The sequence below is a fragment of the Aspergillus novofumigatus genome (assembly GCF_002847465.1).
Source record: "Aspergillus novofumigatus IBT 16806 chromosome Unknown P174scaffold_5, whole genome shotgun sequence".
Classification (NCBI taxonomy): Eukaryota; Fungi; Ascomycota; class Eurotiomycetes; order Eurotiales; family Aspergillaceae; genus Aspergillus; species Aspergillus novofumigatus.
In genome coordinates, this window is record NW_020194278.1 from 400,665 (window position 1) to 415,371 (window position 14,707).

Consider the following 14,707-nt stretch of genomic DNA (forward strand, 5'->3'; position numbering starts at 1 on the left):
ACACTTTACCGTTTCGAGGCTCCCACCATTTGAAAACTTCTCCGGACTCCGAACTCCAGACAGCTCCATCAATCGCAACACCACAATCAAGATGTCGTTTCGTGGAGGTGGCCGTGGCGGTTTCGCCTCTGGCGCCAATCGTGGTGGAAACTTTGGTGGACGCGGTGGTGAGTTCGAATAGTTGCCAAAGTGGAAGATTGATGGCTGCTAACGAAATTTTCGTCGGGCAGGCCGCGGAGGATTCCAAGCACAAACTGGGCCGCCAGCACAGGTTCTGGGTAAATATACATTTGCGGGTACATCGGGGGAGATGACGGATGACTGATTTTTTGTCAGAGATGGGTACTGTCATGCACGCTTGCGAGGGCGAGATGGTTTGCGAATCAGTGAATCCCAAGATTCCTTACTTCAACGCCCCTATCTACCTCGAGAACAAAGTACGGCATAGGCTTGCACCCTACCTTCTGTCGCAATCTTAGTGACTAACCCTTTTCGTCAGACCCCTATTGGCAAGGTCGACGAAGTTCTCGGTCCCATCAACCAGGTGTACTTCACCATCAAGCCTCAGGAGGGCATTGTTGCGACATCCTTCAAGCCTGGCGACAAGGTCTACATTGGAGGAGACAAGCTTCTTCCGCTTGAGAAGTACGTTCTGCATCGCCTTGACTTGCATGTTTGCGTGACTAACTGTCCAATAATAGGTTCCTTCCCAAGCCTAAGCCCCCTCCGGGTATGCCATTAGTTTCGTCCAGTTATCGTACACTTATTCTAACTTTGTCTAGGCTCGAAACCCAAGAGGGCCGTCGGTGGCAGAGGTGGTTTTACTCGCGGAGGCGCCAGAGGTGGACGTGGTGCACCTCGTGGTGGCCGAGGCGGCGCCCCCGAGGACGTGGAGGACCTAGGGGAGGTGGTTTTGGTGGAGGTGGTTTTGGTGGAGGCGGTTTTGGTGGAGGCGGCTTCCGTGGTGGGAGCAGAGGTGGTGGCAGAGGAGGACCTCGTGGTGGTAGTGGAGGTTTCCGACGATAGACAGTTTGTTTTGACTAGTACTGTCTTATTATGGCGTTATGGGAAAACGGGAGCTCTTGCAGGAACCTTTATTTTCGAGATATTTTATTATGCATATGAAAGTTTGCTGCTTCAGTTTCTGTGATGTTGTAAAATACACAGCGCGAGTCCAAGTTCGTCCACTTGCAACAATACTACGTCAATTATCCTTTTTAAGTAGATGTTAACCAGCTTGTAGCATCATCGGATGCTAAAAAGCTGGAAATTTTCCCTAGAAGCATGTGGCTTGATCTTGTGGCGCAGCTTGCACCGCCTTTCCAATGACGTCTGGACCGCCCAGGAACCAGAGAATCTGTGCGTTTCGTCAACACTGGAATCCTCAACCTGTTTCAACCTGCTACTTACCTATAAGAGCCGTCTGATCGCTTTGAACTTACATCTTAGTTTATTTTTCCGTCATATATCGTCTACTCTTGTTCATACAGATCGAGCATGTCTCGTCGAACAGCAGCCATGTCGTCAAGTCAATCTTCAAATAGCGGTGTCGCAGCTTCGGGCGATGGAGGTGAGTTTGGATCACCAGCGGGTGCAATTGTCCTGCAACATGCTCACCTATTGATTGCAGGTCAGGAAAAGCAGAAGATGCTCCTCTCGTCGGAGACGGGTCACTTTAGCTTGGTCAGGTTGGTATTTGAGTGTCCGGTGGGAATCAAGATATGTTGCTCATTTAAATTTCCTGCAGGGCGTTGCATCTTGCTGATTTGGTGACCGAGCTCAATGGTAAGATCGGTTAGAACAACATTATCCGTCTTCAACGCTGACAGCACTTGATAGGATTCTGTGGAGGCAAGGCCGCAATCTCATTATAATCGAAAGTATGAACCGACGCTGACTAGATCTCGAACAGTCATGTCCGTATTCTCGTCGATGCGTTATTGTCTAGGAGACCCACATGATCATGGTGCTGTTTGGGCCGCTCTTGGTTTCATGCCTTTCGGTTTATTTTTTGATTTTATGGATGGCAAAATCGCGAGATGGAGGAAGAAGTCATCCCTCATGGGACAGGAGCTTGACTCTCTGGCAGACTTGGTATGGCAAACTTCGCACTCCCCGAGGGGCAGCGGACGCAGCTGACCTTTATCTTTCCGCTCTAGATCTCCTTCGGCCTCGCACCAGCCGCATGCGCCTTCGCTCTTGGAGCCCGCACCCTCGTCGACCATTTTCTGTTAGCGTTCTTCGTCCTTTGCGGCTTGACACGGTTGGCCCGATTCAACGTTACCGTCGCCGTCCTTCCCAAGGATAAGACCGGCAAGTCCAAGTACTTTGAAGGCACACCGATCCCGACGACATTGGGCATCGCTTCGCTCATGGCCTACTGGGTATCTCAGGGCTGGATTCTCGAGGATCTTCCTCTTGGCCTCGCCGCCCAGGGCACGCCATTTGAGTTTCACCCCGTTGTTCTGCTGTTTGTCCTGCACGGCTGCATGATGGTCAGCAAGTCGATAAAGATCCCCAAGCCATAGAGGGGTTAATTATCTGTACAGACGAGTTCAGGCTTGGCTGCTCAGAATTTAAGTACCGTGATAGAGAGATCTTTCTACGTACATATATACTGGAGAGGACGTGAAGAATTGTTGATACAATTTTGAAAAGTTTGCATTCGATTTGTCTGCCTCAGCTGCATTCCTTTGTACCGGTTAAGCTGTTGTCGAGCTTCGTCGAAACATCTGGTAGAACCCCGGCTCCAGTGCATCAAATGAACTTTTACCGAGCACTTCCTTATCCTAGTCAGATACATCCATTTTTCATATCGAACGTTTGTCAAATACTGTTATACAATTATGGGAGGTTATAGCGGATACCATATCCTAGCATTTCTTAAGAAACTGGGATGGATGACAATAAGGCTGTAGTATTAACACATACTGCGACACATATATATACAGCCGGCTGCGCTGCGGCTCAGATCTTCCACCAACATGATGAATATCTGCAGCTTATTCCAGAGCATGCAGCTAGATCCTTTAAATCTACTTCTCGGTACAGCAGATTAATCATCCAGATGTGTAACGTGGATAGAGAGCCTAGTCAGCCCTCAAGAGTCTTAAGTCTATTGATCGACGATGAAATGCATCGCTGACAGCGATCCCCATCAATTGCCTCAAACTTCCAGTCAAACTTGCAAGTTGAGAACAAGGTCGACGACTGAGTACGCAGGAAAACAAAACCTAGAGTCCCAGATGGGCGCGAGGTTGCCATGGGAGTCAGGTCTGGGATGCCGAAGCCGGGTTTCTACTTGTCAAGCAGTGGAGTGAGGCAACAGCAGCTTGCTTTTTCACAATCTTAGCTCCAGCGTAACTCAAAGAGTTCTAGACAGTCACAGTGAACTCGATAAGTCGATAGATCATCGGGTTAAGACAAAACTGGACTGGATGCAAGCCTGACTGTTGGGTTGTGGGTCAATTGACAGGTTCTAGACCTGCCCGAGGGCTTTACGACTTCGTCGGGACAAATCTACATATCCGTACAGCTTCCGGTTTTTCCGTCTAGGTATTCCATCATACGGTGGCTTGCACGAGTTGAGGTGAACGTGAAATACTGGTGTATCCGTTTGTGGTATTGAAGCTTGTTCTGGAAGGATGATAATGTTCTTAGGTAGAATCGTTGGTGGCCATAAGGAGAACAGCACACGACCAGGGTCTATCTGGATTTGGTTCTCGGGATGTGAGCAATGATCTGTTAATACTCTGTATTAGTGCGACTGTGCGAGTTGGTATTCCTGGGGAACCGTTCGTACTTCCAAGATCTGGTGATCTGAGGCTCTGACAGAAGCGCAGATAAATCCGTTGCTGTTTCTTGACCATGAACGCCGACGCGACTATCGAGTTGCTCTAATCGCGTCGAGTTCTTGCGGAAAGTCTGATTGAATGAGGAAGATTCGCGAACTGAAGCAAGGTGAGCCTGTCTCTTCGAGCAACCCACTTTATCTCAACGTCTCCAAGGAACATTCCTCTCGTTTTCTGGAATGGCTGGTTCTTCCATAACGTCCGTACAAGGAGGTATTCCTCGGCATGTACTCCGTATGCCATGTCATTCGGTGGAAAGGATTGTCATTGTCATTTGAGTCATTTGGCGGACTCCCAGGGTTCACAAGAATATTGACTGACCGCAATAAGGATGATGGGTTTTAAGAAATTGCAAATGGAGCGGCGCAATGACGACCACAAGTAATCCCAGGAGCCATATCTCAGATGAACATAAGCTGAGGGCTTTTCTCCGTACTGGGCTACGAATAGTCAGGAATGAGGGGCAGTATCCTGCTCTCATCACAATAGTAACAACATCGAGTTCGCACTGCTGATATACGTGTGCTACTTTTCTCGGCCTACGCCGTTCTCCCATTCAGCAAAAATGATGTATGGAATCCTTTTTGATTGATCTCCATCGACATGCGTCCGTTGGACAACGTAAGTGGCGAAGCCATGAACTATTATCTTCGATCTACCGAGTAAATCACACCTGTTGGACAATGAAACTAGTTCATCATCATCGCTCACAGGAGAATCCGTTCTGTCATTGGCCGAGCCTTGTCGATCAAAGGATGAGCGATCGAGGTATTATCGTTGTGTGTTCGTTGTGCGTTACATCAGTACCCAAAGGTGGTGAACCTTACAGTTTCTTTACAGGTTCCAGCGACCCGCGTTAACCTGCAGAAGCCACGAAGGGGTTCAGACCCACACAGTCCGGGAGTGGCCGCTTGGAGCCTTGGAACTTATGGAAGCTGACTACCAGCAGGGAGTTTTGCACGAGTTCCAAGGTTAGAGGGGAACCTTCGGTTGTAACCATATTGATGTGATCCTTATTGTCCTTGAAGAAATGTGACACATGCTGATCTGGGTTATCAGAGGGTAGGGTAGTCTACGGAATCGGGGCTCGCATCACGGGTCTGTGTGTGTGCGTGTGTGTGTGTGATCCATCGGGGGCGCTTGGCCGAAACAGGGATCGACGACGCCGCGTCCTTGTCATTCCAATGTGGCTGCAATGGCTTGTCGGGAATAGAGAGTGAGATACGGAGCATCTATCTACGGCAATAAGTAACAAGAGAGACGACACAATGGTAGGCAGATAGATAGCTTGCTAATAGATGGTGGGTTGACCTCGAACTTCGACTCGGGGACGAGTTGAAAAGTGTTACAAGGGCAGCAGGATGCTCTTGAGGACAGGCAGTGAATCACAAGTTATCTGTTTGCTTTGTTTCATAAGGATAGTCCAACCATGCGACAATGAAAGCCTACACTGGCTTTGAGGCCAATAGAGGAAAGTACATGACTTGCGACTACTACTGTAGCAGATCACTGATTATCCCACAAGATGGACTTGCATGAACTTTGCCAGTGTACTCCATACTCCGTATCTGAAGATCTCTTGTATCCTCTCCTCAACTACATCTATTCCCTCTCGGTCCTGGAGCTTGATTCCTTTCTGATAAGGAAGACTAGGCACTATACAGGTACCTATATAGGTACCACATTGTACCTTTGCCATGGCTGTGTACCTTACAGTTTGCAACTACCTTACTTAGCACTCCAGGCAATTCATACCTCTACTCCGGATTAAGTATTCTGTACCTTACTTATCTACCTTACTCCGTACAGCAGCAGCCCCTCTTTCAATTGATGAAACTGAAAAGCAGAGCCACCACAATTCAGCAAGCTAATGCACGCCTTTACCACCTCGGGCTTAGCCTGCACCACAAGGGCTCCCTTTTTCCGGCCGGGTAACCAAATATGGAAACGAGTTACTGTACCCCTGGTCATAAGCACGGCAAATGCGCTTATATAAACAGTGGTACTTCATATCATTGGGCAGAATTATGAGTGGAGCTCTTTACGCGGGATGTAAAATTACCGTCAGAGGCGAACCAGGGTAAGGGCCCGTTTGGACACTCTTCCTCCTTAGGCACAAAAAAAGGCGTACCGTGTATGCTTCCCAATCCCTAAGGCAGGTGCCTTTCCTTTTAGGTGCGGCAGCGGTCGCATTGTTTACTTACCCTGTATACTCCGTACCTTAGGCTAGTACCTCCTAATAATAATAGCTAATCTGAACCCGGAGATTATCGCTTAAGCCAATAATCCCTCGACTGTCCATTCAATAATCAGTCCCTCTCACACTATCATCAGTCACAGTCAGTCACTCAGTCACTCTCTCTGTCTGCCTTCCGTCTTTCTCCAGGTCCTTCTCCTACTGCTTGTCCTCTTCTCCTTGTCACCCCTTCCATAATAATCCTTTCCCTCCACTAAATTTCCACTCGTTTCTATCGTATGTTGGAAGGGTTCGACTTCAGTAGCCACCCTTTTTGTATTCTTCGTCGACGTCCTTGTCGTTTCTAATTTTCTACTTCGACGCCTCGCTTTCTCTGTTCTAGCTCAGGCACAATTTTCTCTTATTGACGTGAAGGAGGTGGTTGCTTGACTGATCACACCGTGGTGCGAGCAATTAGCCCCGTCCAGGTTGCTCATTTCAGCTTCCCGACAAAAGGGGTTTGTGAAACAGCCGGTCCTCAACTTCTTCCCCGCCAAGGGACCGTCTTCTCCAGAAGGATCAACACCGGCTTTTCATCGATATCACCCTCTTCGCTTCAACTTCGCCTCAACTAAACCTCTTTCGTCGCTCTTCTCTGGCATCTCACGACCGTCGACTCGTCATATCAATTGTCTAAGCTGGGTCCGACCGTCGATAAATCGCGACGACTGTTTCTCGTTTTCGTTCCTACCGCTCGCTACTCAGGAAGGATAAACGGGAAGTAGATTGAAGACAACAATCGCAAAATAATATCTAAGGGCTACGCTGGTCGTCCCTTGTCTCTCGTTTCTCACCAAACCTCATCAACCGCTTAACGCCTCGACTCTCGCTTTTTGATATTACAGTCACATATACCAAACTCAGAATGAAGCCTTTCACTGTCCGATCCGCTTTTACAGCCTCAGCGCTGCTCCTCACCACCAACCTTCCAGCAGTCTTCGCCGCCGAAATGGTAAGCGAGGGCTGTTTCAGTGACTCCACACCCTTGGTAGACCAAGGCCCCTATATGTATCAGAGTAACGGCTACTGTCAACAACTCTGCTTGAAGAGCAACAATCTTGTCTTTGCCTTGACGAAGGGATCGAACTGTCTCTGTGGAAATGAGCTTCCCGCGAAGTCTGCTAAGACGACCGATTCGGATTGTAACGTCAAATGCGCTGGTTGGCCTGATGTCATGTGTATGGTCTTCCCTATAACTTTTGCTGGTTCCGTTGCCGTGCTGACTGGATGATTTAACAGGTGGTGGTGCAAATACATTCTCTGTCTACCTGACTGGCCTAAGTTCCAACGTTCCGTACTACCAAGATGATGATGAGTCTGCCAGCACCAACTCGAGCTCGACATCAACGACGAATGGCGGGTCGACTGTGACTACTGGCAGTCAGGGTCAAGTCGTCACGCAAGGGGAGCAGACAGTCGTCGTCACAGCAGCAGCAGGCAATGGGGTGGGCGCGACAAACGGACTCAACGAGGAAAAGAACAAGGATGGCCCGAACACTGCTGCCATTGCTGCTGGTGTTGTTGTCGGTGTGGTCGGATTCTGTTCCCTTGTCGGAGCTGGATTCTTCCTCTGGCGTTTCAGGAAGCGCACAAACGTGCAACCGCATTACTCGAATAACGCTGGCGCCACCGAGCACTTTGGCAAGCCCATGTCGCAAGATTCCATGTCCGATTCGCGGTTCGATGGCGACTTCATGGCACAAAGGCGGCAAAGCAATGGTAGCATTGATGATGATCAAGACTTTTCCCGTCGTATCTTACAGGTGAGTCTCTTCATTTCTGCGCTTGGAATATTTTAACTAGATGCACTGACTCGAAATGCTAGGTAACAAACCCTGACCGACGTTAATTCGACATGTATCGAAGCAACCCCTAGCCGTATTGCACCAAGCGCAGCGTCCAAGTTCACCAAGGCAATTTGAGTCATCGCATTTGCTATGAATTCAACATACTGTTACGAATTCCTCAACGTTTTTCCTACCCAATCACTGGAAGATATTATTCCTCAGCACTTTATCGAGCTTGTCCTCCGCGCGTTATGAAGAGGCTTATTCTTGGAGGCACCGACTTTCCAATCTGTTCGATATTGGCAAAACTCGGAAATCCTCAAACCACGACGTCCTCTTTTCTATGAAAGATGCAAATCAAGGAGCTCCCGGGCAGGTCACACCGTTTGCACAGGATATTCGGACGATATCGCATCATCCCAAATCAATCATATATACCTTGGATGTTACTTCCGGCAGGGTCATCGGTAGGGTCATGGGCCCAATATTGTACTTGGACGTGTGTCAAGGGACTTGTATTATTCAAAAGGCGTTCCACAGTTGGCATGTCGATTCATATTTTCTTCTGTAATCAGTTCATTTTTCTTTGGTTTCCCCTCTACTTAAGCTGGACTATCTCTTTCATTTTGATTTCTTTCTGTGATGTCACATTTTGCTTTTCCGAGTCATCACTCAACTTTCTCCTCGTCCTGGATTCCATCTCTCGAGTGGACTGAACGACCGGCTGAACAGGAGAGTCATGGACAGGTCTTGCAGTTAATGTTTGAAATGAATATGGATACCACCTCTAAGCACCCATCTGAAGTTAATAATAGATCAGTTTACCTTATAGTACGGTAGCATTTCAACCCAGTGACTGCACTTCCAACGCCTTGCTGCCAGGATCCATTCATATCGAACCCGCGTTGCAGCTGCGTGTCTGCTATCAACCACAGTTGAATTCGCGGGATATCTCTATAGTTTCTTCTTGGCAATTTCTCTCAAGATCTGCAGAAAATTATACACATCCATTCATGAGTAGATCCCTTGAGCCCGACGACTTTCGAAGTCTCTGAAGGCAGCCTACCTTAGCTTTCGGTCGAAGTATTGACTCCGCCCAATGAACCATCTCGATATCCCCTTAGGTCCTCTCAAAAGTGCTTCCCTTCGTCAATCTGAAGCCATTGCGGGCTGCTGCGCGGGTTGGTTCACACCCTCTCCGCATATGAGGCGACTAATGTGCCCCGTCGTATGTTATCCAGAAACTAAGAAGCCTATTCGGTGGTAGAGCAGGGATCAAAAGCATCCCGTGATTGACATCTGGTTCTCAGGAACGACGGCTATGGTACGCTATTTGTGCTTGTGCTGTCTGGTCGGGTGCTTACGATGTCCTAGATATACCAGAAAAATACGCCATTGATATTGACTGACGATATCGATACTTCTGTCGATAAGGCATATCCATGGGAAAGGGTCCGATCATAGGTTGGCTCGCGATCGAGAGTTATCTATGTTCCTTTTTGCAGATTTAGGAGGCGTCATGATATAACTGAGGAAGATAGGGGGGCGATTCTTATCGCAGAACCTTGTCTCGGTCGTGCTCCGTGGTGTTTGTTTTATATATGCGTCGGTTCCTTCAGCAATGGAGGTGAAGCTGATGGCTTCTGTCTTTTGTATTGCGGCTGTCCTCCAACAGTGCATCCACATACGAGGGCCCCTTCTCTCTACATTGATGGCTAACAATATATACTTTGGAGAGGTTGACCCACGGCCAAATCTCGCCATCGGCAACTTTGTGAAGTCCCTTTCGGATATGCCGTCTATCAAGCATTTCCAATTGAGAAGCGGATGGCTGTAGGCCTTGAGCAAAGGCCTCTTCCGATACCTCATGTTTCGATCGGATCTTGAAAAGCACTCTCCGATGCCTCCACTACCGCCGAAAGCAAATACTCCTGTTCATGCACAAGGCAAGGATTCTTGGTCATTTCTAAGTCGTGAGGCCGATGGCAAAACATCCCATTGTTTCTCAGACCGGTCGCCTTTAGGGCTCCATATCATGCAAACTGACACCCATTTCAACCTGGGGCCCCGAGCATTGTCTTATCCGGGCGTTGTTATCATCTTGAAGTGATCCTTTTCCGCACCAAGGATGAAAAATCACCTACAGAAGCACTCGTATGCGTGGCTTCGGATCGACTCAGCTGCAAAACTTTACTCGCCTGCAGGGGCTTCCGCTGTTCGCTGATACGGGATTGACTCATCTCGCTGGCATGAGCCCTAAGAGGCTGTCTTTCCGCAACGTTATGACCTCATATCGGGATGAGTTATGCTGACATGCTACCAGATGGGATAACGTTCATCGCAAAGGGAGTAGAGCCTTTCAATGTCGAGGGTAGGGGATCTCTCGTAGAGCTCTGGTGCGTGACCTTATTGTGCAGAAGTCTGATGGACGGTTTCCTGCATTGAGAGGCTCGACTGCCCTCTTACAGCTGAGGAAATCCTCAGTGCCCGATGAAGACAAACTAGGGTCACATACGGGTCAGGCCATGTTTCTTCGAGTGGCAGGCTAAGGTCACTGAATGAAAAAGCTTAGGCCGACGCTTATTGAGCCTTTACCAGGCGACAAGTATAATCCATGCTCCTAGCTTTTGTTGCATACCTGACTCGCATACCGACTACCAAGACAGGACTGTCAGCTAGACTACATAAGGCTTGACCTCGGGTAACTGGGGGGGTGGGAAAGCCAAGGGCGGAAACCCCCGCCATCACCAAATGCGCCACGCTCTCCGACTGGTCACTACGGATCGAACGGCACACTGTCTCGGTTCTTTGATTCATCCTTTTCATTGATGTGGAGACTGAGAAGTCTTAGTCGTTTTGACTGTAGACTTTGGAGTCACTATGAATCGTATCTGGCAGACTCAGAAGAATGGGTTCCGCATGCGGAGAAAGACCGAGAAGAGGGACTGCTCTCCCACTAAGAGCAGCATCGAGACAGAAAGCGCGTACAAGAAAATTGACATCTCACTGGCAGAAGACAAATCCCAGCTACCATATTTTGAATGCTCAATTAAATATTGAAGAGGAGATTGTTGTCTGGCAGAAAGTGGGGAGAATCAGTCCTCGAGTAGATATACACCTGCCTCAAACGGCGCCAGCAGGGAACGCTCACTTCTTTCTGTTTTCACGTCATAGGTATTTCCCTTTCACTTCCTTCCTTCTACGACACTTCACCACACTCAAGAGGACGCCTTGACATATCTATCCTCTTGAAGTGAATTACTCCACTACTTTCTGAAGAACATGGGGAAGAGTCGCTGCTCTCTTATATATCCACCAGTCTTATTAACTGACATTGCTACAGTTGCAGTATTTGCACACTATCTTCATTTACTGCCCTATCATTCCGTCATCCTTTCTTCTCGGCTTTTCGCTCTTCTCTTCGGACGAACTACCTGTTGGGTCTTCCCGGATCTCCCAAGATCTCAAGACTGATGCTACCTTAGATGGGGTTGCATCGTGCGTCATCGATCTTATACTCCCGTCGGTTTGCAGAGGAACAACAGTAGGAATTTTTCTTTCACGACAAACGAATTCCCCACACATAAGAAATGACTTCCGGGGACTTGGAGGAAGGTGTTCATGAAATCACGTCGGCGGAAACCGCATATACGGATGCTCCAACAGTCAAAAGGCCCGGAGATGAAGACGTATGTGCCGAAAAAGATGGCCATTCTTCGTTCGCTGCATCGCCCGCGCAGTCGGCCATGGATATGAAGGGCACAGCGATTGATATTCCATATGCAGAGCATGAAAGCTTGCCGATAGCGGTGCCGAGGCTGAAGCGCCGAGGGCTTTTCGGACAACTTACCCTGCTGGCAGAGGTTGAGAATCCGAAGACGTATCTCCGAAAAACGAAGTGGTTTATCACATTTATCGTCGCGCTGGCAGGATCTACGGCTCCCATGGGTAGCTCGATACTATTCCGTAAGTGGCTCACAGTTCAGCTGCCCCTAGGATTGAACTCGTGGTGGCCAACCCACTTGTTCATGCGCTCCCCTTGTCGGTGAACAACTCTCGTTGGTGACTTCGCTACCCTCACACTTCGAGAATTCCTCGCTGACCGAAACGGTCGATATATCATTCATTAGCACGTGCTAACAGGTTCTTACAATAGCCTCTCTTTCTCAAATATCCAAGGAAATGGACGCACCAACCACTGTCGTCAACCTGAATATCTCGCTGTACATGCTGAGTATGTCTATCTTTCCACTTTGGTGGTCGTCTTTCAGCGAGAGACTTGGTCGGCGAACGATATACCTCGTATCCTTCGGTCTCTTTGTGTTGTTCAACGTTCTGAGTGCCGTATCCCATTCCATTTCGATGCTAATCGTCATGCGCATGTTGAGCGGTGGGGCATCGGCATCAGTTCAAGCAGTTGGCGCAGGGACGATAGCAGATCTGTGGGATCCGCATGAAAGGGGACGCGCAATGAGCATTTTCTATCTGGGCCCGCTGTGCGGTCCTTTGCTCGCTCCCATCGTGGGGGGTGCTCTGGCAGAGCGTTGGCAATGGAGGAGTACCATGTGGTTGTTGGCGGTTTATGGCGGAATCATCGTGATATTCATCTTTTTTGCACTTCCTGAAACATTGGCCAATCAAAAGCAGCGTGATGGGGATGAACAAGCACCCGTTGAACGACAGCTCAGTCGGATATCTTCACGCCAGGTCGTTCACCTCACTGCCAGATGGTTGAAGGTCCTCAAGATGGTTTTCCTTGACCCTCTTAAGATCGTTCTTTACTTGCGCTATCCCGCAGTGCTTTTGACTGTATACTACGCGAGTATCACCTTCGGCTCCCTATACGTGTTGAACGTTAGCGTTGAACATACGTTTTCAACGAACCCCTACAACTTTAGCACCGTTATTGTTGGGTGCCTCTATATCCCAAACTCGCTGGGTTACATAGCTGCGAGTATTTTCGGCGGGCGATGGATGGACAAAATCATGCAGCGTGAGGCGAAGAAGGCCGGTAGATATGACGAGGACGGCAAGTTGATCTATCGCCCGGAGGATCGCATGCGTGAGAATGCTTGGCTGGGCGCATTTCTGTATCCTGCTGCGTTGATCTGGTACGGCTGGACTGCCGACAAGGGGGTCTTCTGGTTTGCGCCGGTTAGTTGGTCTAGCACTTTGTTTTACTGGGAGGGTGAGAAGCTAACTTTGTCTCCCAGATGGCCGCCAACTTCTTTTTTGGTGTCGGATCAATGCTCATATTCAGCATGTCAACGACAATGTTGACAGAATTCATGCCCAAGAAATCATCATCTGGTGTCGCATTGAACAACTTTATGAGAAACATATTCTCATGCATCGGATCGCTAGTGACAGCCCCCATTATTGATGCCATTGGTAACGGATGGCTCTTTATGATCCTTGGACTGGTCGCTTTCGCCAGCAGCTCGGTGATTCTCGCTATGAAAGTATTTGGACCTCATTGGAGGAAGTCGATGGATGCCGTGAGTCACTAATCTGGTCTTCTTTTGGGCCAGAATGCAAAAAGATACCCCAATAACGTTATTTTTATGAGTCATGTTAGCATAGCATAAAGCGATGAATCGAATTGTCTGCTCTTCTGGCGCCTGCTGTAGGTGATCTGTAAGCGCGCAATTGCATTTTGATACAGAAATAATAACTTCAGCGCAGCGTATTGACCGTAGCGAGTGACAGATCCTCTGTATTACTATGCTCCATCCTTCGCTCTATTGACCTTGGAGGATGATGGTGATTCTGAGCGTAGGGAAAGCGCCGCCATGATGAGCGGAGGCTATTTGGATGGTCTGGTTGATTTTGGTAGCAATTGTTGGATGATCAAAAGCTTCAGCACATAATTCTTCCTTGTATTGGCATGCTGTGAATCAATTGCCTTAGGAGCAGAGAATACTTCTGAGGCAAGCAGTGGTCGGTGATGGATCAGGGATCATCCGCAATCATGCAGGTAACCACCGCAGGCAACTCTCTCGATAACCTACTTACTATCCATCTTCTACATATCCAGTTGCATCTGGCTCTATGATTCGTCGCCCTGCTTATGGCTATGGATAGCAATCAACCGACTTCTCAAGGTCTATCTATCTCAAGTCAAATTTGCTTTTCTGGTAGCATTGAATGGGCTGAGATGCTCTTTTCGGGCTGCTGCTCAGCGTGGCATACTCAAGATAGCTCCATGCATTATTACTATTCTGCTCTTCTTTGCTTTCGGAGAGGCGTGACGAAGAGCCCTTTCAGTTTCAAATGGGCCCAAGCCGTTCTGGCTAGTTAGTGCTCCATAGTTAGGTGCCAATTGACCACTCATTGACCGCCAAAGCAGCAATCCTCGCCTCATTTTTTAGGTGCAGAAATAGTAAACAAACTGGCTTATTACTGTGACATCTTTTGGTGTTTCACAATCAGGAGTTCTGGGTCGTTCTATAGCTTCTAGATTCGTCAGATTCCTTTTTTGGCAACATCATAATCATGCGGATGATAATATCAATGGTATTAGATGTTGTTTCTTCAAAGGACAACAGTAGATGGAGGTTGGGATTTGGTGGTAATTTGGCCATTGCCTAAAGCAGTCTAGACTGATCTTCAAATGCTGAAGTGTCTCGGTGGAGTTGGAACGCCTTCTCTTTCTCCCCTCAAGACTCGGTTTCATCAAGATTGTCTATTCTACGTCCCAACCATCATCGTTGATGTCGTAATCACAGAAATGAATCAAGCTGGCGATCATGATTGACACTTTGCTGCAAAGAACAGGACAGAAGTCGATCATGCACTCCAGTCTGATCCCAGTCATTCTGGCCGGCGCTTCA

General features: G+C 48.4%; 4 protein-coding genes across 4 annotated transcripts; all 4 read left to right on the forward strand.

The window, feature by feature from the left end:
* Positions 1-91: 91 nt before the first annotated feature.
* Positions 92-2,528, forward strand: P174DRAFT_460978 (Gar1-domain-containing protein; the record flags this gene model as incomplete). Its single annotated transcript, XM_024829949.1, has 10 exons — positions 92-167; positions 337-437; positions 500-645; positions 843-1,012; positions 1,418-1,421; positions 1,491-1,570; positions 1,631-1,688; positions 1,748-1,785; positions 1,913-2,094; positions 2,160-2,528. The coding sequence occupies 10 exons, from the start codon at positions 92-94 to the stop codon at positions 2,526-2,528; spliced, it is 1,224 nt and encodes a 407-aa protein (XP_024681018.1).
* Positions 2,529-6,952: 4,424 nt separating this feature from the next.
* On the forward strand, positions 6,953-7,936 carry P174DRAFT_460979 (WSC domain-containing protein; the record flags this gene model as incomplete). The annotated part of the gene is made up of 3 exons (XM_024829950.1): positions 6,953-7,265; positions 7,327-7,850; positions 7,913-7,936. 3 exons carry the CDS (start codon positions 6,953-6,955, stop codon positions 7,934-7,936), a joined length of 861 nt encoding a protein of 286 aa, XP_024681019.1.
* A 1,702-nt stretch (positions 7,937-9,638) lies between these two features.
* On the forward strand, positions 9,639-10,398 carry P174DRAFT_442258 (uncharacterized protein). Its single transcript, XM_024827535.1, has one exon. It carries the CDS (start codon positions 10,031-10,033, stop codon positions 10,184-10,186), a length of 156 nt encoding a protein of 51 aa, XP_024681020.1. The 5' UTR covers positions 9,639-10,030; the 3' UTR covers positions 10,187-10,398.
* Positions 10,399-11,464: 1,066 nt separating this feature from the next.
* P174DRAFT_460980 (MFS transporter) lies at positions 11,465-13,384 on the forward strand (the record flags this gene model as incomplete). Its single annotated transcript, XM_024829951.1, has 3 exons — positions 11,465-11,840; positions 12,031-13,028; positions 13,088-13,384. The coding sequence occupies 3 exons, from the start codon at positions 11,465-11,467 to the stop codon at positions 13,382-13,384; spliced, it is 1,671 nt and encodes a 556-aa protein (XP_024681021.1).
* Positions 13,385-14,707: the final 1,323 nt, after the last annotated feature.